This window comes from Prionailurus viverrinus, chromosome F1, assembly GCF_022837055.1.
Source record: "Prionailurus viverrinus isolate Anna chromosome F1, UM_Priviv_1.0, whole genome shotgun sequence".
In the NCBI taxonomy this organism is placed as follows: Eukaryota; Metazoa; Chordata; class Mammalia; order Carnivora; family Felidae; genus Prionailurus; species Prionailurus viverrinus.
This window is the reverse complement of record NC_062577.1, coordinates 39361606-39386572: the sequence shown is the minus strand read 5'-3', so window position 1 is coordinate 39386572 and position 24967 is coordinate 39361606. Positions and strand designations below refer to the sequence as shown.

The 24967-nt window shown below is 52.9% G+C and overlaps 1 protein-coding gene and 1 pseudogene across 3 annotated transcripts in view; one reads left to right on the top strand and one right to left on the bottom strand.

The window, feature by feature from the left end:
• ADORA1 (adenosine A1 receptor) overlaps nucleotides 1–5623 on the bottom strand; it is a 36261-nt gene extending 30638 nt beyond the window's left edge. Inside the window, exons 1-2 of one of the 3 annotated variants that reach the window (XM_047841093.1) lie at nucleotides 5539–5623; nucleotides 4273–4670 (exon numbers count right to left, since the gene is read on the bottom strand). In XM_047841093.1, coding sequence (XP_047697049.1) covers nucleotides 4273–4613 — 341 coding nt within the window. In that variant the 5' untranslated portion in view covers nucleotides 4614–4670; nucleotides 5539–5623. Of the gene's footprint in view, nucleotides 1–4272; nucleotides 4702–5017; nucleotides 5254–5538 lie in introns of those variants that run through there. The other 2 variants (XM_047841092.1, XM_047841091.1) reach the window with 2 other exon arrangements.
• Nucleotides 5624–21231: 15608 nt separating this feature from the next.
• Nucleotides 21232–21809, top strand: LOC125155059 (60S ribosomal protein L9-like; annotated as a pseudogene).
• Nucleotides 21810–24967: the final 3158 nt, after the last annotated feature.

The window sequence follows — 24967 nt, the reverse complement described above, 5'->3', positions numbered from 1 at the left end:
CACTGGAGTGAAGGTGAGGAGGACTCAGAGGGAGGCGCCCAGCACGGGCACAGCACGAGGGCCATTGGCAAAGATCGGGGGAGCAAAATCACCGCACTGACAGCCTTGAGGAAACTCCTCCATAATCCCCATAGTTTCCTGGGGCCGATTCAAGAGGCACAGGGGCTCCCTGCTTAAAGACGGCTGTGAGACAGGCCCAGATTCAAATCCTGTCTCTGCTGGCGACAAGACTTTGGTCAGGGCAACTTACTGAACCTCCCTGCCCCTTCGACCTGTTTACAGGAGTGTCTACAGAGCGGGGACAGCAACGCCCTCTCCTAGCGAGAAGCCAGGAACATTAAATGAGATGAAGCCTGTAAAAAAAACATAGCACTGTGCCTAGCTCCTACCCATTAGGAACTAAAAAACACAACCTTCTCAGGAGTCGTGATAAGGAAGAACCACAGAGTTAGAGCTAAAAGGCAGCTCAGAGACCTCAAATCTAGTCCCTTCATTTAACACATGAGGGGGGGGGGGGGGGCTCAGAGAGTTTGAATAATTCGTCCAAGGATGCAGGGCTAGGAAGTAACGGAGCAAGGTTCAGACTCAAGTTTTCCTGACTCCCAAGCATCCACCGCCCCTTCAACCCCACCCCAGCCTATCTGGCCACAGGTAACCCTTGCTCAGGTCTCCTTCCCACAGAGAGGGCTGTGGCCGGGGAGCCCCCTGTTGGCACTCCTCCCCATAACCAGCCCCCTGGAGTAGGCCACAGAGGGCCACCAAGGAAACTCAGGGTGCGGGAGTGGTGGATAAAGACTGGAGATTCCCTAGAAGTAGGAGCTCAGGGGGTAATGGGGTGTGGATTACCAGGCCTGTGGAGGTGCTATGCAAATAGGATGCAAAACACATGTAAATGACCACAGGTTATTGATGAATCAACAATTTGAGATCTCTTTTTTTCTTTTCTTTCTTCTTTTTTTTTTTTTTTTTGTCACTGGACCACACTATGGGATGTGAACCTTCTTTTCTTTCTTGGCTTTCTGCCAAATGGAATGAAATAAAATTTGTGGTTGACTGACCGAACCATGCTTTGCTTGGTGAGGGGCCCAAGCTCACTCTGTCACCCGGCTACCCCACAGATGTCTCACCAACGCTTGCTCAGTATTACTCCCCAGCGTCCAAGGCATCTACCTCCGACTGGCTTGTCAGGGCAGCAAGTCAAGTGCATGGGGACCTCTGGCTGACCGACAGTCCCCCAGGCCCAGCAGCCTGCTGACTGTAACTGCCCAGGGAGCATCATGCTGTTCCTCCTGCAGGGGGACCTGGCAGTGACGGGCAAGGGCCTGGAGTGGCCCATCACGTCAGCCCAGCCAGGATCCTGGCTTTAGGAGCTAGACCACAGCAGCCTTTCTCTAACCGAGGAGACTCCTCTCCATGGGGCAGGGCCCTCCCAAGCTGCTGCGGGGTTGCGACTCTTAAGGAACTGCCTGAGCTACTGGGACAGCCGTGGTCAGATCCCTGAAGCAGAATGCAGGGGGCAGATGGGGTGCCTGGGTGGCTCAGCTGGTTAAGCGTCTGACTTAGGCTCAGGTCATGGTGAGTTCGAGCCCTGCCTCGGGCTCTGTGCTGACAGCTCAGAGCCTGGAGCCCGCTTCGGATTCTGTCTCCCTCTCTCTCTCTTGTGTTCTGTCTGTCTGTCCCTTTCCCCACTTGTGTTCTGTCTGTCTGTCTGTCTCTCTCAAAATTAAATAAACATTAAAAAAATAAAAAATAAATAAAAAGAATGCACGGGCGGTCTAGTCTCCCACAAGAAGGTTAGAGGTTAGACATCTGGAATGCCTGCCTGAGGCTCAACCCTGTGAGCTCTGAAAACTCATCCAGTTTAGTCGACATTTCCTGAGTGTCTTCCATGTGCCAGACATTGGGCGAGGCATTCTGGAGAATTTGCAGAAATGGACAAAATGCAATTGCTGCTGCTCAGATCACTGCCCTTGACACAGTGACAATCCACTGGGGAAGAAAAGTACAAGCTCATGTACAAATATAACTTAACGGTGTTTTGAAATCTGCCTGGAAACGCGGGGTTTGTGCGCGTGCGCATGTGCACGCGTGTGGGGGCGTGTGTGTTGCTGTCTGAAAGCACCAGGGCACAGTGGGGTGGGGGGCGAGGGCTTTGCTCATTCAGGCCCACTTTGAGCCATACGTGAATAATGATACTAAAGCTACAAACAGAAACATACCACTGAATGGCTGGCAGATAATACTGAGTGCATTACATAGTACTAAGTGTTTTGTATATAGGGGTTTATTATATTCTTCCAATCATTTTTGGGAGAAGGTACTATTATTAATATCCCCTTTTATAGATGAGGAAATTGAAGCCTCACGAGGTTAACAAGCGACTTTCCTGAGGTCACACGGCTAGGAATGCATAGCAAGGATTCGAACCCAGCCTGTATTCTTAGCCTCTGTGCACACGCCTGCCTCGGCCCTCGGAAGGCAGCGGCTCCTCAAGACCCCTGGCTCCCAGAAGCTGGAGCAAGGAACAACCACAGCTGCCTCCTGGAAGAACGAGCCTGCAGTCCCTGCCGGCACAGCCAGCCCCCTCCCCACAGGGCAAGTAGGGCACATTCGGCAGGCCTGTGACCTCCGTCACAGCAGGATCAGGCCTTTGGTTCACCTTGGCATCCGCTCAGCAGACAGAATTTCTTGAGCAGGCCTTCCTACATCGGCGTATCTGTGTGAGTTTTCTAATGTGGCAATACGTTGTTGTAATGGTCCCGCTCAGAGGCCCAGCCCACTCTAATGGGCTGCGACCAGCTTCCTCTGCACAGCCCGGCCACGACCTGGGACTAATGGCAGCATGAAGGCCCCTCTGCGGCTGTGCCTGCGGGGCTCCAGGGCCACCTCCTGTGCCTCCCCCTGTGCCCTGAGCAGCCATCTTCACCCCCCTCCCCTGGGAAAGTGTGAGGGCCGTAAGCAAGGCGCAGAGTCTGGGATGGTGGGGGGTGGGGGAGGGGGCGGGAAATCAGGAAGGAAGGTGGGCGGCGGAATCTAGGCTGTGCTCCCCACCAGCTTGGGGAGACCCTCTGGGTCTTTCTGAAGTTTCTCCTTTCCCAGCTCCTACTCCACCTCCCTTAGGGGATCACGGAGGGAATAGGAAAAGGTGGTGCATGAAGAAAAGCTTTGAAAAGGTAAATGTGCACAAATACAAGGCAAACAGGAGAAGCGTGGGCACCGAGGCCTTCCCCGGGCAAACTGCCAAGTGAGGCCAGAGGCCCCATGTCCCAGATATGGAAGTGACTCTGGGGATGGCAGTTGCCAGAGATGGCCAGAGCTCCCTGGTAGAAAGGGAACCTATTGGTGACAAGACTCAAAGAGGGGGCGAGCCCGCCTCACAAGAGCATCCCGGCCGGGCCAGCCCTGGCAGTGCGCCCAGGCATTCGCTGGCACTCGGTGGCCCAGGCACTGCCTGGCGACGAGATTATGGCCTGGCAGGCCCCGTCGTGGACTGGACGTCCGCACGAGGGCTGCCACTGTCAGGCCACCCACCCCGGTGCTGCCTGGACACAGCACAAGCACCTCTGCTGTGACTGGCAAAGACACACGTGGGTTAGGGACAGAACAGGCACAGTAAAAGCAAGTGCCTGAATTTCTCCCTCCTCCTGCCTGCAACGGAGATCCCAGGAGTGGGAGCTGGGCAGAAGTAATCAGATTGCTTGGGTTCAAAGGACAGCCCTGGAGGGCGGAGCTGGCCACAGATGCCAGAGAACAGGAGAGCCGAAGATTGCGTTCTTTCGGGAAGCCTGCCCGGGTCTGGCTCGAGAAGCAGCACTCCTCTGCCCCTGGTACGTCCCCCTCCGTCCATCCTCACCCCACTCCAGCAATCTGTTCTGTCCCTTCCACATCCCCGGAACGGGCGGAGCTGTTTATTCCCACCCTGAGCTCACTGCGACTGTCTTGGCTGCCCCTCCAAACCCCCCAGCCCAGGCTGCACAGGCAGCCTTGGGATTCCTGGCCACGTCAGGAGAGCAGCCGCAGCTTCAGCTCTGGGGTCGTGGGCACTGCCAGGTTCACATTCCTCCAGCAACCCAGGTCCTCACGGCTTCCACTGCAGCTCGGCCTCCCTCAGTAGAGCAGAGGCCAGGAAGGCAGAGTGAGGGCTGGGGCACAACGGCCCGCGGAATATCCGGCTTTTGTGGGGCCTTACGCTCGACCTTTTATCCTCTCTAGATGGCCCTCGAGCCACCGAGCATGGGGCGCAGGGGGTACCTTCAGCTGCTCTGGACTCACCGGAGCGGGATCTTGACGCGGAGGTAGCGGTCCACGGCAATTGCCAGCAGGGCGAGGATGGAGCTCTGGGTGAGGATGAGGACAGGGCAGGCGACCATGAGGCAGGTGTGGAAATAGGTCCGTGGCCCAATGTTGATGAGGATGGCTAGTGGGATGACCAGAGCGCCCACCGCCACGTCAGCCACCGCCAGCGATACGATGAAGCAGAAGGTGGCATCCCGCAGCGCCTGGTTCACCTTCACTGCCCAGATCACCAGCACGTTCCCGGGCACAGAGACCAGGGCGATGAGCACCTCGATGCCAATGTAGGCGGCCTGGAAGGCTGAGATGGAGGGCGGCATGACAGGCACAGGCGAGGCACATCAGCAGGCAGGCACCAAGGGGCACGAGGCAGGCACCTGTGGTCACGGAAGCCTGGGGTGGGGAGGCCTGCCGGCAGGTGCAGGGGGAGCCCAGGCAGCTCTGAAACTCCCGCTGCCCTTTGGAGCTGTGCCCCACTTGGCACACCCAGTGCCTGCCCAGGCTGGCGGGATACCCTGGCCCTTTCTCTGCCTGATCTTTGTCCCCTCCCCTTATCTTCCCCAGAGGGTCCATTCGACAACTTAAAATAGCAGCGCTCACTCCTCCACTGGCTCCTTTATCAGGTGTGAGGCAGCTCCCGGGGCGCACACACACGCACCCCACAGGGGTCCCTCTGCCTGGCTCTGCCCACCCATGCCCACAGAACAGGCTGCAGGGAGCTCACCATCCTGCCCGCTGGCCACCAGGGGGTCCCGGAGGCGGTGCCCAAAGTTGCGGGCACCTGGGGGCGCGCCGAGCCGCGGGGCCGCGCCGGGCAGGGCTGGGCTCCGGGACCCGCGCGGCGGCTCATCGTCCTGGGGCTCCCGCCGCAGCTCTCCCAGCCCGGCCTTTCCAGCAATCACATGGTGCGGCGGAGGCTCAGCCCCAGGCGCTTTTAAAGAGGTAGCGCCCCGGTGTCGCACCTGGGACTGGGCTGGCAGGCGTGGGTCTGGGGGACCGAGCCCAGCCGCAGACCGGGGCGCGGGCCCCGCCTTTGCCCAGCTGGCGCACACACGTGCCCGGCGCCACCCACCCAAGCCGCTGCTGGCGCCCGCCTCCCAGCAGTGCCCTGGTTCCGCTCCAGGGACCCTCCCGGGCCACGGACCCTCGCCCACCCCAGTCCCAAGGGACATCTAGCCGCCCCTCTCAACACTCTCCTGCATCCCCATTGGGAAGCCACGGCGGCGAACCGAGGCACAGACTTACCCAAGGTCACCAAAGCTGGCAGAGCTCCTAGCTACCTGCACGGTCGTGTCCCTGCGCCCTCCCAGCTCGACGCCTTCGGCAGCCGCTCGCTCCGGGGATGCCTGGGCGATCCGGGGCCAGCCTGGGAGGTCCAGGGGGACGGTAGCTGGCTGGGACTCGACTCGGGCGCCGCCGCCTCCGTCGCCCCCGGCGCGGGAGCTGAGTGACAACCGGGCTCCGCACACCGGGAGGGGGCGGGGGCGGCGGCGGCACCCGCGGGCCCCTCCCTCCTCGCCCTCCGTCTCCTCCCCCACCCCCTCCTCTAAACAAAGGAAGTGATTCTGGGTGAGAAAAGCTGGGAAAATGTGAGATTTTCGCAGGGTCTGGTGTGGGAATCGTCTCGGGAGTGGACAGAGGTGCAGCCTCCATGTGTTCACCGGTTCCCTTCTCCATGTGGGATGCCCGGAGCCCTGGTCTGGCCTCTGGCGGCACCCCTGCACCCGACACCGCACAACCTCTCACCTGCAGGGCTCCGGGATGTCCCCCACCCCACCCCCACCTCCCCCAACAGTCAGCTGGAAGCTCTACACGCTGTCCCACCCTTCAATCCTGAAACCCTGCTCTCCCATGAAGCCAGCCCCTGCATAGTCTCAGGAACTAACATCCTTCCAGAGCACATCACTTTGCAGGCTCTACCCTGAGTCATTATATTTCTTCCTCCTCTGTCTTTCAGAACGGCCTGTTAGTTTATTAGCAATGTCCATTTTACAAATGAGGGCACTGGGGCTCAGAGGAGTGACCTACTTTCCTAAGATTATCTTGGCCGGTGTCACCCCTTCTGTGCCCCTTTTCTTTCCTCCTTCTCCCTCTTCACAGCACCTAAGCCATAAGGTATCCTGTCCAATCCCCTCATAGATAAATTAAATGCCCTGATAGATAAAGGAGGAGGGGACTTCCACAAGATCACCCAGCAAAATCCTAAGAGGACCAGAGTAAGAAACCAGGCTCCTGACTCCTGACACAGTGCCCTCCACACTTCGCCCCATCCTGATCCCTCCCTTGGCTGCCTCCTGCTGCAGTTGAGGTGGCTCACTGGTCCCCACCAAGGACCACCTGGGGGGCAGACCCTCAACCAGAACATGTGCCTCGCAGACATCCTGACCTGAGAAAAATCCTTGTTCACGGATATTGGAAAGGGGCCTGGGAGGGCAAAGAGAGGCCAGCAAGCAAAGAGAATCAGAGAATCTGGCCCCTGAGGGCACTGCCCCCTGTAGGAGCCCAGGATATCCAGAGAAAGGTTCTGCCCTGAGGAGGGTGAGCACACAGCTTCTATGGGGGGGGGGGGGGGGGTCTGTGCAGAGGCACAGTGGGGGGTGGGCTGGGACCTGAAGCTGAGGGAGGGAGGAGGGGGTTGAACCTTCCTCAGGGGAGCAGGAAGAAACCCAGCTTGGGGCAAGATCACTTCCATTTCTGCTTTCGGTGGGGGGGGGGGGGGGAGCAAGGAATCTGTGCCTCAGACAGCAAAGTTGCCGTCCTGCCCTGGAGCCCAGCTAGAGAAACTAGGAAGTGCCCACTCCCCTTTCCCCTCTTTCCCTCCACACACCCGCCCCAGACTTCTTCAACCCTCCCAACAGGCAGCCTGACATTCCACATACTCCCCATGCCCATGAACACCCCAGCCTGTGCGTGCACCCGCTGCCTTGAACCCTTGCCTTGGCCCAGGTTGTTTGGGGACCAAGGCTTTCTTTTGATTTTCACTCACGCCCCTGATTTTCACTCATGCAGCTGACAGAAAAACCCGGGAAGACCCAGGCAGGGAGTGGGGTGGGTGATTGGGTCACCTTATCTAACTTTCCGGCATCTTTAGCTCTGGAGGGTACCTGGGCCACCCCCAACTCCTACTGTGGGTGCTTGACATGTAGTAGACACGTTTGCATAATACCTGCAGATCATTTGTTTTTTCCTCAGTTCTGGGTAAAATAAACCCAAACTCTTTTCCCGTCTTCCCTCCCTCCCTCCCTCCCTCCCTTCCTCCCTCAACCTTTGCCTGTTCCCAGGGCCAGGCCTCCTGGGGGATTAGCCGGGCCTATTTGAGAATAGAGCTGACCCAGTCAGGGTCCATCCCAGGGAGCTGCTCTGGAAAAACCATCTCCTCAGCGTCTCCTGGGCAGGGAGGAGTGGGGTGTCAGTGGGGGTGTCAGTGGTGAACACAGTGCTCCCGGACAGCAAAGCCATTGGCTACAGTGAGGAGAGCACTTGATTAAGAGTCAGAAGAGCTGCAAGCTGGTTTCCAGGCCTTACACTGCGTGGGTGGTCCAGGCAAGCCACTTCTCCTCTCTTGGCGTCAGTTTACCCATCAGTCAACTTAGACAATTGACATTTTTCATCCTGTCCTGCTCCCACAGCTGGTAAGTTCATTGTGAGGTGGGAAAGACGGTCAAGATGGAGACCATGGGTGCTGGGCCTGTCCACCTAGAAGCCTTCTGAGTCCTGGCTACCCCGTCTAGGGCAGATTCCAGGGCTGACAGGAGGAGAGGTTTGTAGTGGGGGAAGGGGGGCATCACAGGTCTATAGTAGGAGGAAGACAATGTGGGAAGGTGTAGACAGGACAGGTGGAACAAGGTATCCAGAATGTACAGCGAGCCCAAAACGCTCTGGCTTTTGAGGTATGTACAGGACCCCCTGACTTGATGACCCTCCCCATACCAGGGTCCACTCATGCTCTGCAGACGCATGACCCTCCATGCTTCCCCCTGCCCTGAACAGCTGAGTCTTGGCCTCCTCATCCATAAAATGGGTGTAGACACATCACCTCACAGCAGAGTCGTGAGGGCTGAACGGGCTGACTTACGGAGAGTGGCTAACACAGGTAATTTTCTCAGCAAGGCAAGAAGGCAGCACCAGGCCATAGTGTCGGCAGGGGAAAGAGTAGGGGAGTGCAAAATTCTGGAATCTTCTCTGTGCAGCCAGTCATGCTACACCCTACAGGTACCAGATTTGGGGGCCCTTACAGGTACACGGTGAAAAACTTTTATCTGGCAGGTGGCTCTGTCACAGTGAGTCTAAATAACCCCAGGGCCTAGCCCTCAACCCCTCTCCCCTTTGCCTCTTGTTCCTACTTCTCTCCTTCCAAGACCCCATCCCGGGTTTCTCCAGGCCCCTCACACCTGAAGCCTCCGTGCTGGGGGCAGGGGTGTAGGGGGAAGAGGGAGCGCTTAAGTGGAAGCACGCCTGAGGGGCAACCTTGCATGCCCTCCTTCCTGGAGTTCTCCACACTGGGCAGGGAGGGGCCTCGCCAAGGAGGGAAGCCATCCCTGAGCACCCCTCCCTCAAGCTGCCAGCCGGGAGGGGGCAGCAAGGCCAGCTAGGCCCCCAGAGAGGCCAGAGAGGCCTGGGGGAGCGGACAAGGTTTTAAGATTTGCCTCTTGCCCCTTGCAGCAGGCAGGAGGTTATTTCGGTCCCCGTGTGGTCTCTCAGCATTGTTCTGGGCAGTATGTGTCCGAGGAGAGCAGGGAGGAGGGCTGAGCGAGGGCAGGCAGGTTGGAAGGAAGGATTTCTGGATGGTTGGAAAGCCCCTGGCCTTTCCCCTGTCCCGGGAGCCAACCTCCAAGCCCCTGCGGTGACTTCCTAGCGGTTCCCTCCCTCTTCAGATTTGGAATCTAGGTCTCTCTGCCTCCTTCTCCCCTCTCCCAGGTCAGAGGATCCTGTGGGGGAGATGTTGGGGAAGGAGCTTCGGCATGGTCTGAGTATTCCCCTGCGTGTACACGTGCTTGAGGGCAGGGGAGGCCTGGGATAGGTCGGGGCTAGCCAGTCCAAGCCCCTCCAGACAGCACAGAACTGTTCCTGAAGGAAGATAGCACTTCCCTTCCTGGCCTCATTGCTCCTCCTTCCTTCCTTCCTTCCTTCCTTCCTTCCCTCCCCCCTTCCTTCCTTCCTTCCTTCCTTCCCTCCCCCCTTCCTTCCTTCCTTCCTTCCTTCCCTCCCCCCTTCCTTCCTTCCTTCCTTCCTTCCATCTTTTATCCTGGGGCACATGGGTGATTCAGTGGGTTAAGCATCAGACCCTTGATCTCAGCTCAGGTCTTGATATTAGGGTCTTGAGATCAAGCCCCGCATTGGGCTCCACACTGGAAGCCTACCAGTGGGGGTGGGTGGGGTGGTACTGTGAGCTGAGGACCCTTCAGGACTCAGCAGGGGATCCTCAGGATGTCCAAGGTTGGGAAGGAGGGTCAGGTCTGGGAGGCCCACAGAGCCACCCCCTGCTTTAGCTAGAGCAACTCTGCTCTGACTTATCCCCTGTGTGGGTTCCTTGTTATGAGCTTTTCTTTGACTATAAGCTCTTATTAGCTCTGTGGCTTTAAAAAGCTTGAAAATCTGAACTTCAGCTCAACCTGTTTATTGTATAGGTAAGGAAACTGAGACCCAGAGAGGTGGTAAACTTGGTCAAACCCACCCTTGAGATGGGGAAGAGCCTGGTGCCAGGAGGAGACTTCCAGAAGTGAGCCCTCCTCTGGGCCCTGGCCCTGCCTGTCCTCGGGAAACCCCCTCAAGCACTAGCCCTTTAAACCCAGAGCTTGGTGAAAGCAGTCTTGGCTTTCCCGGCCTCCCTAAGTCACAGGGGTGGGAGGTAGGCTGCTAACCCACACAGAGAGGGCCACCTGGCAGAGCGGAGACCGACCCAGATGTGCCGTGTTTTACTCATGGAGGGGTGTGTGGGGATCGGAGGTGATTGGAATCACTGAACCCATTGGTCTGGAAGAGGTCCCCGGAGAAGAGACTCTCCAGAAGCCTCATTCATTTGCTTGCCCAGCTGGTACTTATTAGGGCCCTACTAGGAAGAAGGAACTGTTGTTGTAAGGCGCCCTCCAAGAGCTCGGAACGTGGGTCCTGGAAGGCAGGGCCAGTGTCATGCCTGCTTAGAATTAGCTAGAGTTCCAGGGCGTATGTTCCAGGTGCCAGAGAGAAGGCAGAGAGCTCACTGGGCCGGCCCGGGGCTGGGAAGGGCCTTGGAGAAGGGACAGGATGCTCTGTGTTTGTGGAGAAGTTCTGGTAGCAAGGAGGAGGCGTTTCTGGGCAAGACCAGGGGTTTGGCTAGGGCACCGGCCTCGGGCTGGGCAGCAGGGTGACAGCTGGGGGCCATGCTGCTGGCAGCCTCCCAGGGGAGGCTGAGAAGACTTGAGTGGGCGGTGCACCCAGTTAAATCCAGGAGGCCCCGGCCCCGGTCACAGCTCCACCTTGCAGTGCTGGGCGAACCCCAACCACTCACCACCTTCTCCGAGCCTCCGACCTTTTATCCGTAAAAGAGGACTCATTACATTACCCGTACTATTTGTTTGGAAGTGCTTTTCAGGTGGTGAATCACTAGACACATATCATGGTCTACTCTTGGTGACGGGAGGCCTCTGAGCATTTTTGAGCAGGAGGCTGAAGGATCTGAACGACGCTTTGGAAAGACCATTCTGTGACCCTGGGCAGCGTGGATGGGAGGAAGGAGAGGTAAAACAGAAAGATCTGCCTCGGCCAAAGACGATTAAAATCCAAACACAAGAGGAAGCAGTGGGGAACAGAGAAAATGGACAAGAGAGATGTCTCATGGGACTCCCAGGCTCCTTGGCCAGTCACGCAGAGCAGCCTGGGAGAATGGAGAGGAAACGACTCAGCTTTCCAGCCTGGGTTCCCGGGGAGTGTTGGCAGCTGTTGAGGCGGAACGTGAGGCAGGAGAGGCAGGTTTCGGGGACCGGGGGAAGGACGACAGGCTGGGTGGGATGTACCTAAGGGGACACCCAGGAGCAAGGGCCAGCGGGCTTGTGGAAATGGCCAAGGGGGCCGTCAGAGCTCTAGCTGGGTCATCTCAATTGAGGAGACGGCCAAAGCTCTGGGAGAGCTGAGATCACTCAGAGGGAGGATGCAGGAGAGGAGCTGGACAGAAGTAGGCTGTGCCTACAGCACCAGGAGGGAGAACAGGCAGGGGAGGGAAAAAGCAGGTATTTCAGGAAGAAGGGAGCTGAGCGCCTCAGGGCTGGAGAGCAGTGGCGAAGGATCTGAGGGGGACGTGGTAGGATTTGGTGACAAGAAGGGGGAGGAGTGGGGTTGGGAGCACCATCTCTGGGGTGAATGCTGGAGCAGGTAGGGAAAGCGGGGGGGCGTGGATGCAGACAAGGCTTTGAAAGAACTTGGCAGAGAAGAGACGAAACGACGGACTGTTAGCTGCAGGAGAGTAGGGTCAAAAAGAGGTTGGTTTTAGGTGGGGAGATCTGAGCATGCTCACAGCCTGAGACAGCGAAGCAGGGGCAAGGAAAGATGAATCAGAGGGAAGAGAAGCTGAGAACAGACCCCACTTGTCAAGTATCCTAAGGGGTCGATGACAGCTGGCTGGGCCCAGAGCTCTGGGTGCACACAGAGCTGGAAGTACGAGCTCTCCGCCGGCTCCAAGCCCCTCTCGCCCCAACCCCACTGAGTCTTGGGGGGAGACCCGCAGGCCTTCCGCCCCAGCCTGTCTCTCCTGCACTCCCCCTCCCGCCCCCACCAGACACATGGCCCGCAGTTTGCCCTGCCGTGTAGCACACCAATTAAAGAATCAGCCTTCTCCAGGCACCAGCAGCTCCTCGTCTGGCAGCCCATGGCCCAGCTCCATCCCTGACCCCAGTCCACAGGGCACCAGCCGTGGGTTTCTTGGCTTCTCTGGCCTTGACTGCAGCCAAAGAAGTATCTCTGGGCAATCTACCTGCCACCCCACCAGCGCTTAGAAGACCCCAAGTCGGCCCTGCCACATAACAGACTCATTGGAGCTCCCTGCACAGGCCACCCCATCCTGGCCAATGCATCCTCCCCAGTCCGGTCTTCCTGGACTCCCCAGACACCACCCCCAGGGATGCAGGGGCAGGGATCCCCTACTGTCCCTCCCCACAGTGGGCAGGAAGGGAAATCAAGGCAGGGGAGTTCATGTGGCTGCTGTGAGAGGTTGGGCAGGATGGCATCTGGCCTCCCTAATGCTTCCCTATTCCTTTCCACGCGTCCAACAGTGCCCTTTCCCCCCAGGAAAGCGAAATATGCCCACTACCTTTTGTATGTTCTGAGAGGGACAACAAGGCCATGAAGATTGGGGGAAAGAGGCAAGAAAGGGCCGAAGTAGAGTTTCTAAATTACATTCAGGACACCCAGTTAAAATTTCTTAACAGCTCTGTTGATACGTAATTTACATACCATAAAGTTCACCCGTTTGAAGTGTACAACTCAGGGATTTTTTTTTTTTCAGTATAATTACGGAATTGTGCAACCGTCACCATAATTTAATCTTAGAACATTCTCATCGCCCTCCAAAAAAACCTTGCAGTCACTTCCCTACCCCTACCCACTCCTACACAGACCCAGGCAGTTACTAATATACTTGCTGTGTCTGTGGATCTTGCTGTTCTGGCCCCCTCGTGTAAGTGAAACGGGACCCTACGTGGTCCTTTGTGACTGGCTTCTTTCCCTTAGCATAATGTTTTCAAAGTCCATCTATACTGTGCAGGTGTCAGCGCTTCGTTCTTTTTGAGGACCGAATAATATTCCATCGCGTGTCTGCACCACATTTTGTTTATCCATTCATCAGTTGACGGACGTAGGGGTCGTTTCTACTTTGAGACTATTGTAAATAATCCCGCCGTGAAATTCGTGTACGAGTTTTTGCGTGAACATACGTTTTCACTTGTTTCGGGTAGACGCAGACAGAAGAAGGGGTAGAACCACGTGTCTGGGCCTTCGTCACGTCTACCCCAGGTGTTGGCAGCCTGCCCGGTGCAGAAGCTATTATGACCCCCTTTAACGGGTCAAAACGCAGAGGCTCAGAGGGAGGCCTGGGGCCACCAAAGCCTAGAACTGAAACATGAGCTCAGGCCTCCGATTCCCAGTCCAGGGTTCTTTGGAACAGATCACAACGAGCCCCCCTCAGAGAGTCGGCCGTCCACCCGAGGGAACGAAACATCTGGAATTTGAAAAGCAACATAGTCAATGTGAATAGTCACCTCGTCACACTGAACTCCTCATTAGGTGCTCTGGGGACCCTGTCCTGGGGTGAGGGCTTAAACGGAAGCCGAGGCTTCTGGGAAAGGAGCGGGGCGAAAAACTCATGGGTGGGAAGGCCCCTCTCCTCCGCTGGGACCCCTGGGAGTCTGTCGCAGACCCCACCACACACAGGCTTCCACAGCGATTGTCTGACGGACGCCCCACCCAGCAGGGACAGGAGCCAGGAGACTAGGCACTGACTCCATCGCACTGCGGAATCCAAACCGGTCCACATTCTTGGGAAAAGAACAGACAATCTCAGGCTTGGCCACGGATTCTGGCTTCAGCCCCTTCTCTCAGCTCCAGTCTTATGCTGATCTTAAGCAGAACTCTAAATGCCAATTGGGGATTATTCCATTCACATCCACTTCACCCCTCTGCCCTGAACCCAAAGGCCCTGTCACCAGAGAGCCCTGGGCGTGAAAGGTCTTTGCACTAAGTGCGTTTTCCTGAAGTCAGGGTGGCCAGGGGGGCTGTGGCCTGGGCTCCCTGCCGCCTCTGCAGGCCCAGCCCAAAGGCCCAAGTTCCAGGCCAGAGGAACAAACAGGAGTTTGCTGAAGTGTTGACCTGTACCGTAAGAGCCACCCACTCTATCTGGCTGGTCAGGTGCGTGGGAGACACAGACAAACCATCCAGTTGCCAGGCTTTTCTATTTTAACCGCTTTCCGTGGCCCACAAGTTGGACAGGCTTCATCCAGGGCCGAAAATAGGGTTCTAGTGCTTAATAGAGCTCAGGAAGTATTTATTGAATACTGAATGTTCAGAATAGCATCGTACAAGAGAACAAGAAGGAAGTCTAGCAACGCCTTATTGTTTAGGACGCATTTAACTCTCACAGCATTGCTGGGGAACTTAGTGTAATTATTTTCCCATTTCGCAGGCCAGGAAACTGAGGCGCAGGGAGGTGCCTGGGTGGGCGAAGCAGTAGCATCCGGCAGTAGCCAGTGGCAGCCTCCCCGCTCACGGCCGCTGCCTGGGCCTCGGGCTCCCCCTGCTGGCCGGACGGAAGTCTGGGCGTGGGGTGAATTGTTGGCTGGGGCCGGCCCCCCACTCTCCTTCCCCAGCCCACTCAGGGCTGGGTTCCTGAGGCTGGGAGGAGGAGCCATATCTGGGCTCAAGGAATGGGCGACTCGCAGGTGCACTGCACCAAGTGTCAGGTTAGATGCTCCAGCAACAGAGTGCACCAGACCAGTGGGAGACGGACAGCGCCCCCTGCCCCCACCCCCCCCCCCACCGTCCCCAGGCTTCGTCTTCCTCATCTGGAAAGCTGTAGCACTAAGAGGGCTGGGGCCTAGGGAATGCCAGCAAATCTGCCCACTCGGAGGGCATGCAGAGGCGCCTGTCTCCTGACGCCCAAACCAAAGTGCTTGGTTGCCTTTTTTTCCAGGCAAAGTCTCCTAAACCAGCCCAAAGCGATGGGATCGTTCCTATTTGGACAAATCTCCAGAGAAAAGGGTTTTCTAGCTTCCTTTACTTTCCACCCTAACCTCATCTAGCTGCTCTCAATTTTGACAATGAAAAAGGCTAATTTAGGCCCAGCCACCTCTTGCTCCTTTGGGAAATGGGGGACTGCTGGCTCTCAGCCCAGCGTTTTGTTAATTCCATCCACCTGGAAGGTTCCGGGTTTGGTCTGTGCAGTCAAACGATACTTAGTGTCGGGCTTTGAGCACATTACTTAACCAAGAAGACTCCGTTTTCTCACCTGTAAAATGGAAGCTATACTTTCAGGAAGGGCTGTTGGAAGAATTCAGCGATAAATTATAAAATCAGCGCTGTGTATATCACGAGGGTTCTGTAAGCGCTACTAATAATTAGCACTGTTTTCATAGTTCTTACTCTTGCACTTAACTAAAGAGAAACGGGGTGAGGGGTGCGGCACACAGGTAGTTCTGGGCAAAAAGGCGCGGACTGTCCCGTCCTGTCGCCTCCTTGTGCGCCCCTTATCTGCAAGGGGAGGGGCGGCAGCTGCTTCCCTCCCCTGCCCGGGCCCTGACCCAGCCAAGGGCCTGGCACAGCCACTGGAACTGGCCCAAATGCCTCGGGTTTAGGACTAGGTAGAGGACAGCTGGGGATGGGGGAGGAGGGTGAAGGGGCAGAAAAGGAACACTCTCCTCTCTATGTCCACTTACCCTGCTGCTTCCTAAGCCTTTCGGGTCAGCCTGGAACCTCTGACCTCCCTACTGCCTTAATCCTGGGGGTGGGCCGGGGGGTTGGGTGGGTGGGAGGCCTTCTCCCTCTTTCCCTCCTTTATCCTCTGCCCTCTCATACCTCCTCTCTGTGGCTGAACCCACCCACTGCAGCCCACCCCCCCATGTCCCGACTCCCTCTCCCACCCACGTGCTGCCCAGCTGTCACCGGCGCTGAGCTGGGCACTCCGCCTGCCTGCACCGCTCATGAATCGCCAGCATTCACACTCTGGCCCCAGAGCCTCCACCTGTTCCCCTCGGTCTGAGCAGCAGGGCTGTGTGGCCCCATCTGTTGTCCTCCATCCAGGATTCAATGCAAGAGACTAAACTTCAAAACCCCCAGCTTCCACCTGCCAAGATGGGGGTGGGGAGGACTGGCTGAGAGGCAAGGGTTTGGATCAGGGGCATCCTTGTCTCCTAGAAGAGCAGGCCTTTTTCCCCCCACCCCAGTCCCACCGGTACTGTCTGAAACAACCTACATACCCGTGGGGGGGGGGGGGTCACAAAAAATCCACTCTTCCCAAAAGGACATTTGATATTTAGTAACATTCTCTTATTACGTTTTATTCCTTCATGGCCAGCGCCGGAATCTGGGCTGGTCAATGCACAACGTAAACAGAAAGACACAACAGTGGCAACATTCGTTTAATCAATTTTTTGTTATACAAGCAATATGTGAATACATTTTCCTTGATTAAAAACAAAAATGAAACCATTGCAGTTCAGGCTCAAATTCCCTTTGACCGGTCCCCCACATCCGGACCCCTTTTCCTGAACAAAGGGGGACCACTGTGATCAGCCTGGCCATATATTTACATAATATATCCTCAGAAAATCTCGCGTACTATCCTGTGGGTTTGGGTTTTGCTGTTAATTTTTACATAAATTATAACTACAAATATTCTGCAACTAAATTCACTTAAAAAAAAAAAAGACTTTATCTGTCTGAGTCGGTACATATAGATCCACAACAATCTTTTTAAATCCTACATAATATTCTGAGTATGGACACATAATGGTATACTTAGCTATTTCCCTATTGATAGACATTCAGGTTGTCTCTCTTTTTCTTCCATGACAAACATTGTGTCCCTGTCATAGGCTTGAGCTTTCTGTCATAGTCCTGCCTGATCCTATGTTCCCACCCCTTGTGGGCAAGAGAGTTTATCATTTACACTGTTTTCAGGATACACAAATAGCAAAAGTGACCTTAAGAGCATTTTCCTACCAATTTGTTGTAATTCTTTTCAAAATCCTGGGTCCCACTAAGATGATTTCTTTCTTCTTTTTTTTTTTTTAATATAACTTATTGTTGATTTAGCTGACATACAGTGTATATACAGTGTGCTCTTGGCTTTGGGAGTAGATTCCCATGACTCATCGCTTACAGACAACACCCAGTGTTCATCCAAACAGGCGCCCTCTTCGATGTCCATCACCCATTTTCCCCTCCCCCCCGCCTCCCCCATCAACCCTCAGTTTGTTCTCTGTAATTGAGTCTTTTATGGTTTGCCTCCTTCTCTGTTTGACTGTTGTTTTCCCCTTCCCTTCCCCCATGGTCCTCCGTTAAGTTTCTCAGATTCCACATATGAGTAAAAACATGTATCTGTCTTTCTCTGACCGACATATTTCACTTAGCGTAATACCCCCCCCCCCCGCCCCGTTCCATCCACGTTGTTGCAAATGGCAAGATTTCATTCTTTCTCATTGCCAAGTGGTATTCCAATTGTATATATAAACCACACCACTAAGATGATTTCTATATCCACTTGGGGGCAAATTACTGTTCTGGGAAAGAGAGCTGTGGTCAAGGAGGCAGAAGGAGACACAAGAGAGAGCAAAGAGAGGAGCAAGTGAACAGGGAGGAATAAGAAAGAGAAGTAAAAGAACCTGCATATTACAGCCCTCTCTGCAACAGGGAAAACCCGGAACTGTCTGGCAGAAGAGAAACGCTTAAGTGAAACTTGGCACATCTATTCTATGGAATATCATGCAGCCATTGAAATGATAATTACGAAGACCATGTAGGAGCACGGAAAATGCCTCTGATACGAAGTTAAAAAGTAGACTACAAAATTAAAACGGCCTCATGATTACAACCCTGCAACATGATGGGCGCATAGAAAGACGGGAAGGGACTCTAGACAAGCGAACACAGCCGGCTTTGTTGTGGCAGCAGAATTGGGGGTGCACTATTGTGTCATCACCTACTTCCATTACCATTGCCATAATGTTGTTTTGGGTAATAGATGACTGAGGCTACATAGCAATTGGAAGAAGGCAGGGAAGGAAAATGAATAAAAGAAAAGAAGAAGAGAGGGAGGGAGGAGGTCATGGATGAAGAGCTGAGGAAGGGAGGTTGGAGTAAAAGCCTGTGTTCTGGGGGTTGGACCATCTTTAGCCGTCATGTTGGCCCCAGCGTTGACTCAGGCTGCTCCTCCAGGGTCTTCGGTCTGAAAACACTTTGCACCGTACACAGAAGATGTACACCCCCGCTCCTGTTGCCCTCCAGAATTTTTTAAAGCCTACCAAGGAGTTAGGGATACCACGTTCAGGATTTTAAGGGACTCGGTCTAGCGGGTAGGGAGATGTGAGGACATAGCTACGTAAGCAATGACAGATCATCAACCAATGCTCAACCAGAGGTCTCATCCTATGAAGCTGGAGGCTATAGGGTCCCAGAAGGCTTCACGAGCTGGGTCTCAAAGAGAGGCAGGAGATTGGCAGGTAGAGAAAAGGGGGTGGCATCTATCCTACGTAGAAGGCACACGTGCAAAGGCACTGGGACCTAAACACATACACACAGCGCACATACACCACCACGTAGCATGGCTAAACAGAGGGCTCAGGAAGAACAGACGTGTGTGATGAGGTCTTGAATTTATCCGAGAGCAAAGAGAAGCACTGAGGCGTCTGATCAGAGCAGTACCGCACTCTAAGTTGTGCCTTGGAGAGATGACCCTTGAGACAATGAGGAGGGTGGGTGGGAGTAAGCCAAAGTGGAGAAAAGGAACATCATTTATGAGGCTATTTTAAGAGTTCTGGTGGGAAGGAACAGGACCCTAAACTGGGGCAGTTAATGGGATGGGGGCAGAGGGACTAACTCAAGAAATTCTTATGTAGAAATGATAGAACATTATTCTTTCATGCAGCGAACATCTTTGAGGGTCTGCTATGGCACTGAGCATTCAGAGACAGAAGACAGTCTCTGTCCTAAGAGGGGATGATGGACAGGGAGACAGATGGTTCGAGATAGCTGTGAAAAGTGCCACAGTAGGGATAAGCCGGTGAGGGGGGACCGGAGAGGGGGTCAGGGGCAGATGGGATGTGGGAAGGCAGGGAGGTGCTTCTAGGTCCCTGCCTCAGATGTTATATGGACAGTGGAGCCCACTGACTGGGTCAGGGAGTTCAGGACAAAGGCGTGTCTGCGGGCAGATGACGATCGTGACCTGGGCCTCTCACTCTCACTTTGCTCCTACCCCACTGAGAAGAGCCAAATGTGGCTTAGGCTGTCTGTTGCCATCCCAGTTGAATGAATCACATGGAAAGCACCTAGAATAGTTCCTGGCACAGAGTAAGTGCCCAACAAATGCTAACTTAAAGGAAACAAGTAAAACGTGCAGAAACTTAAAGCAAGATTCACACTTAACAGGCTGCCTCTCTCTCCATGAGACCAGGGGACAGACTCGTAGCCCTGTGGCCCAGAAAGGCAGTCCACCAGTGACTTTTGGCCAAACCAGACCTCAACCTCCCAAGAAGAGGTTGTTAAAAAGAGAGTGTGGCTAGGGGCGCCTGGGTGGCTCAGTCGGTTAAGCGTCCGACTCTTGATTCCGACTCAGGTCATGATCTCATGGTTGTGAGATCGAGTTCCCCATGGGGCTCTGCACTGAGCACGGAGCCCGCTTGGGATTCTCTCTCTCCTTATCTCTCTGCCCCTCCTCTCTCTCTCCCTCTCTCCCTCTCTCTCTCTCAAAATAAATAAACTTAAAAAGAGAGAGAGAGAGTGGCTAGAAACACGCAAAAACAGAGTTCACTGCTGGTCTGGCTCCTGCAAAGAAAAGCAAAGATGGGGGCAGAAGGGTCTCAGCAGTTTAGTCCCATTGAAAGGAGTTTGAACGGCATCCATCATTTTACGACTACGGACCACGCACTTTGCAAATCACATTCATTGCCTGATACCATGGAGTAAGTCCCCGAAATTGTGAATTTTCTTTCTTCCTGGGCTTTCGTTCGAAGTTTGGAAGAAGATGAAGCAGGGTGTGGAGACACTGTTTATGTTGATGCTGTTGGGTGATGACATCATGGAAACGTGTCGGAAAGATTTACTGAACTGCTTTCCCACCACGTGGAATTAAAAGGCTTTGAAGGACCCAACTCATCAGACCTCAGGCGGCTCGCGTCTTACTGATGTGACAAGACTTGTAAACACTCTCGTCTTGAATGTAAAACACTGCTGATGCATTGGACGGAGGAAATGCTCATGTTGAACTTAAGCTGGGCCCATAGACACAGTGACTGACCACTGGAATCTGCTCTTGTTTCTTATTGCTTGACTACTCTGAGCACAATGAAGTCACTGGTGGTAAAGAAAGGCAGTGCTATCTCATGGGCATGAAATCACCTTTTGGGAGAAATTCTCAGGTTTCGACAAGTAGGAATTTCGCTTTAAGTTTCTGTATCTTTTACCTTGTTAAAGTTAACATCTGCTGAGTGTTTATACGTTCCAGGCACTATCCTTGGCCTCACAATAAATCTGTGGAGGAGTTTCTTCTCATCGCACAATAACAAAAAGGAGACACAGACAGGTTAAGAAGCAAACTTTTAAGTGGGAGACCTTGGACTCTGACCCCGGCAGTCTGATGTCAGTGCTCTTGACCGCTTTTTATAAACTTGAGGATGGATCCAAATCATGGAGCCTCAGCCCTGTCAATGGGGCTTCGTCTCCACGGAACTTTCACGATGAAAGTGAATTACACTCACCAAGTGGATTCACTTTTCCTAGAATTTCAGATCACACTGGATAACGCACCTGTTGTGTGGTCTCACTCGGGCAGTGTTTGGGTCCACTTCTTTCTTTTCATAAAACAACGGGGACAAACACTGCGAACTGTCACTGGTGATGTATATCTGGAGCCTGTGTCGACACGTGCCTGACCGAAGGACGCGCCACTGCTCCCTTTGTTAAACACCTGTCCTCTGGGACTTCACCGATATTCTCAAACCCACATCTAGCTCCGGCCCTTAGGAGTGTGTTTCTGTAGAAACTGTGTTAATTCGATTTGTACTGCGCTTGTGTTGCTGTTAAAGACCCGTGCATTTGATCGGCTAGCTTCACTATTATTAATTTTCAAAAGTGGTGGGCTTCAGGTTCTAAAGTATACCAGAGGAATTTACCGACTGATCCTGTCACTAAAGACAACCAAAACTACTGGACAAAACAATGTTAAACACTTCTCTGTATGCTTTGGCTGCATCTACTGTGAGAATGAAGGCCATTCTCAGCAATCGGACTGTTGACGTTTCAGAAAACATCGACATCACTCTGAAGGGACGTGCCGTTACTGTGAGAGGCCCCAGAGGAACCCTGCAAAGGGGCTTCAATCACATCACTGCAAAACTCAGTCTCTTCGGAAGGAAAATGAAGAGGCTCCGAGCTGACAAATGGTGGGGAAATGGAAAAGAACCACTACCGTTCACAATATCTGTCGTCACGTACAGAGCATGATGAAGGGCATTACGCTGGGTTTCCGTTACAAAACGGGGTCTGGGAATGCTCACTTTCCCATCAACGTCATTGTTCAGGACAATGGTTCCCTTGTCGAAATCCGAAATTTTGTGGGTGAAAAATACATCCGCAGGGTTCAGATGAGGCCAAGCGTCGCTTATTCAGTATCTCAACCCCAGGAGGATGAGTTAACTCTTGAAGGAAATGACATTGAACTTGTATCAAACTAGCCGCTTTGATTCGGCAAGCCACAACAGTTAAAAAACAAGGATATCAGAAAATCTGGGGAGGGTATCTACATTTCTGAAAACGGAGCGGCTCAGCAGGCTGATGGATAAGATCTAAGTTGTCCAGCGACAGAAAGAGCAAGATGCCAAATGATTTTTCAGACTTATTTGTGAAATTTTAAAGATGGAATAAAAGCTGTATGGATTTGGGGATTTTCCTTAAGCCAAAACACACACACACACACACACACACACACACACAAATACCTCTTAAAAAAATTTTTTTTTTAAATATTTAGTCTTTTTGGAGAGAGAAAGAGCGCACACACAAGGGGCAGATAGAGGGAGACAGAGGATCTGAAGCGGGCTCTGTGCTGACAACAGAGAACCCCACGCGGGGCTCAAACTCAAGAACCACTAGACCACAACTTGAGCTGAAGTCGGACGCTTAGCCAACTGAGCCACCCAGGCACCCCAAAAACCCTCTTTTAAAATGCATCAGACGGGGTGCCTGGGTGGCGCAGTCGGCTAAGCGTCCGATTTCAGCCAGGTCACGATCTCGCGGTCCGTGAGTTCGAGCCCCGCGTCGGGCTCTGAGCTGATGGCTCAGAGCCTGGAGCCTGTTTCCGATTCTGTGTCTCCCTCTCTCTCTGCCCCTCCCCCGTTCATGCTCTGTCTCTCTCTGTCCCAAAAATAAAATAAAACGTTGAAAAAAAAATTTAAAATGCATCAGTCTGACTGGAAAAGAACGAAAGGTGAATTTGGAAGCCTAAAGTTGTGAAGGCAGGAGCCCAGAGAGAAGCCTCCCACTGACGTCAGCATTTACAAAAGCTTCCATTTTCACAAACCTCGCAAGGCATGGGAGGGCTGGTCAAAGGTGAGGAGTCCAACAGGAGCCTGCACCCCCCAGCATAAACTTGTAAGCCTAGAGCCTGTAGTAAATGAAAAACAGTCCTGGAGAAAAACACCTTCGACCCCAGGCATCGGAGAATCTCCACAGGCATGGCTCTAAGAAAACATGAGCTTAGTAAAAACGAATCACAAAACACAAAGAGACGGGATACCATAAGTGAGGTCCCACAAGGAAAAAAAGAGAGAGAGCATAGTGGCTCACCGCCCAGAGCAATTTTGCCCTGCAGGCATAATGGTTGTCATACTTGGAAAGAGAAAAATGTGGGCTACTGGAATCTAGTGTGTAGAGCCCAGGGAAGCTGTTGAACATCCTACAATGCACAGGACAGCTTCCCACAATATGGATTCGTGTCTCGCCCATAATGTCAACAGTGTCAAGGTCGAGAAGCCCTGAGATAGCAGAACCAAATCTGCAAAGCTTCTGCTGGGGAATTATCAGAAATAGTATAGGCGTGGGGCGCCTGGGTGGCGCAGTCGGTTAAGCGTCCGACTTCAGCCAGGTCACGATCTCGCGGTCCGTGAGTTCCAGCCCCGCGTCAGGCTCTGGGCTGATGGCTCGGAGCCTGGAGCCTGCTTCCGATTCTGTGTCTCCCTCTCTCTCTGCCCCTCCCCCGTTCATGCTCTGTCTCTCTCTGTCCCAAAAATAAATAAATGTTGAAAAAAAAAAAAAAAAAAAGAAATAGTATAGGCGATAAGTAAAGGTGCAAACTTAAAGAAATATAAAAGAAGGAATTTGACATATGAGTAAAGAGCAAGGCAGTGTATTATCAAGCAGATGGGAAGAAGAACCAGAAAAAAATTCTAAAAATGAATTAAATGAGACAACTGGAATTAAAAATTAGTGGAAGAACGATTTTAGAAAACAGCTTTGAATTATCTAGCAAAATTGAAGGTATACGTAGTCCGTGACCCAACAATTTCACTCCTAGTATATAACCTGGAGAAACTCACGCACATGTGCTCCCATATACATGTAAAATAATATATACATACACAAATGCATATACGATATTCAGACCAGCATGGTTGAAAGTAGTTAGTTCCTCCTCAAAAAGGGGGAAGAACTAACCCAACAAGATAGAATGAAATATCCAACAAAAAAAGAATGAAAATGTATAATATACTCATACAACAGACTACCTCACAGCAGTGAAAGTAAGTGAACCACAGGTACAAACTTGGATTAACTTTCGAACAGCATGTTGAATGAAAGAAGCCTCCAAATATGTACAGATTATTAAGTTAAAAGAAAACATGGGGCGCCTGGGTGGCGCAGTCGGTTAGGCGTCCGACTTCACCCGGGTCACGATCTCGCGGTCCGTGAGTTCCAGCCCCGCGTCGGGCTCTGGGCTGATGGCTCGGAGCCTGGAGCCTGTTTCCGACTCTGTGTCTCCCTCTCTCTCTGCCCCTCCCCCGTTCATGCTCTGTCTCTCTCTGTCCCAAAAATAAATAAAGGTTGAAAAAAAAAAAACAAAAAAAGAAAACAAACAAAAACGGACAGAGCGGATAAAACTATGAAGAGAAGCAGAGACTTTAATTACGTTGAAGTCAGGGTGGTGGTTACCTCTGGTGGAAGAAGAGGTTAGAGAGCAAGAGAGGACACACAAGGGGCTTCGGGACTATTGACAATGTTCTATTTGTAGGGTGATTACTTGGAATTTGTTTTATAATTAATTGTTAAGATGTGCATTTATTTTTTTCACACTTTTCTGAACCGTGTTGCCTTTTCCCAATTAAAAAAAATGTTTCTAGGGGCGCCTGGGTGGCTCAGTCGGTTGGGTGTCCGACTTCGGCTCAGGTCATGATCTCACGGTTTGTGAGTTTGAGCCCCGCGTCGGGCTCTGTGCTGACAGCTCAGAGCCTAGAGCCTGCTTTGGATTCTGTCTCCTTCTCTCTCTGCCCCTCCCCACTTGAGCTCTGTGTCTCTGTCTCTCAAAAATAAAATAAATGTAAAAAAAAAAAAGTTTCTAAAATGAAGTGGGTAGGTTTAACAGCAAATAGGACAAAGCTGAAGTGAGAATTATCGTACTGGAAGACAAATCTGAAAAAATTATTCGGAACAGTTAATATAACAGTTAAAATAACACTTAAAATAACTGTTATTTTATAACAGTTAAAATAACTCGGAACAGCAGTTCGGAGACACAAAGAGATGAAAAGTATGACAGAAAAATTAAATTGGAATTCTGGAAGACATGAGAGAAAGAAGGTGCAGAGTAATATTTGAAGAGTTAGTGGCTGAAATTTTCTTGGAACCGAAGACTGAAAACTCTCCACTAACTGGGGAAGACCACCTAATCACAAACAGTATAAATAAAAAATAATCCACACCTACCTACACCACAGCACAGTGAAAT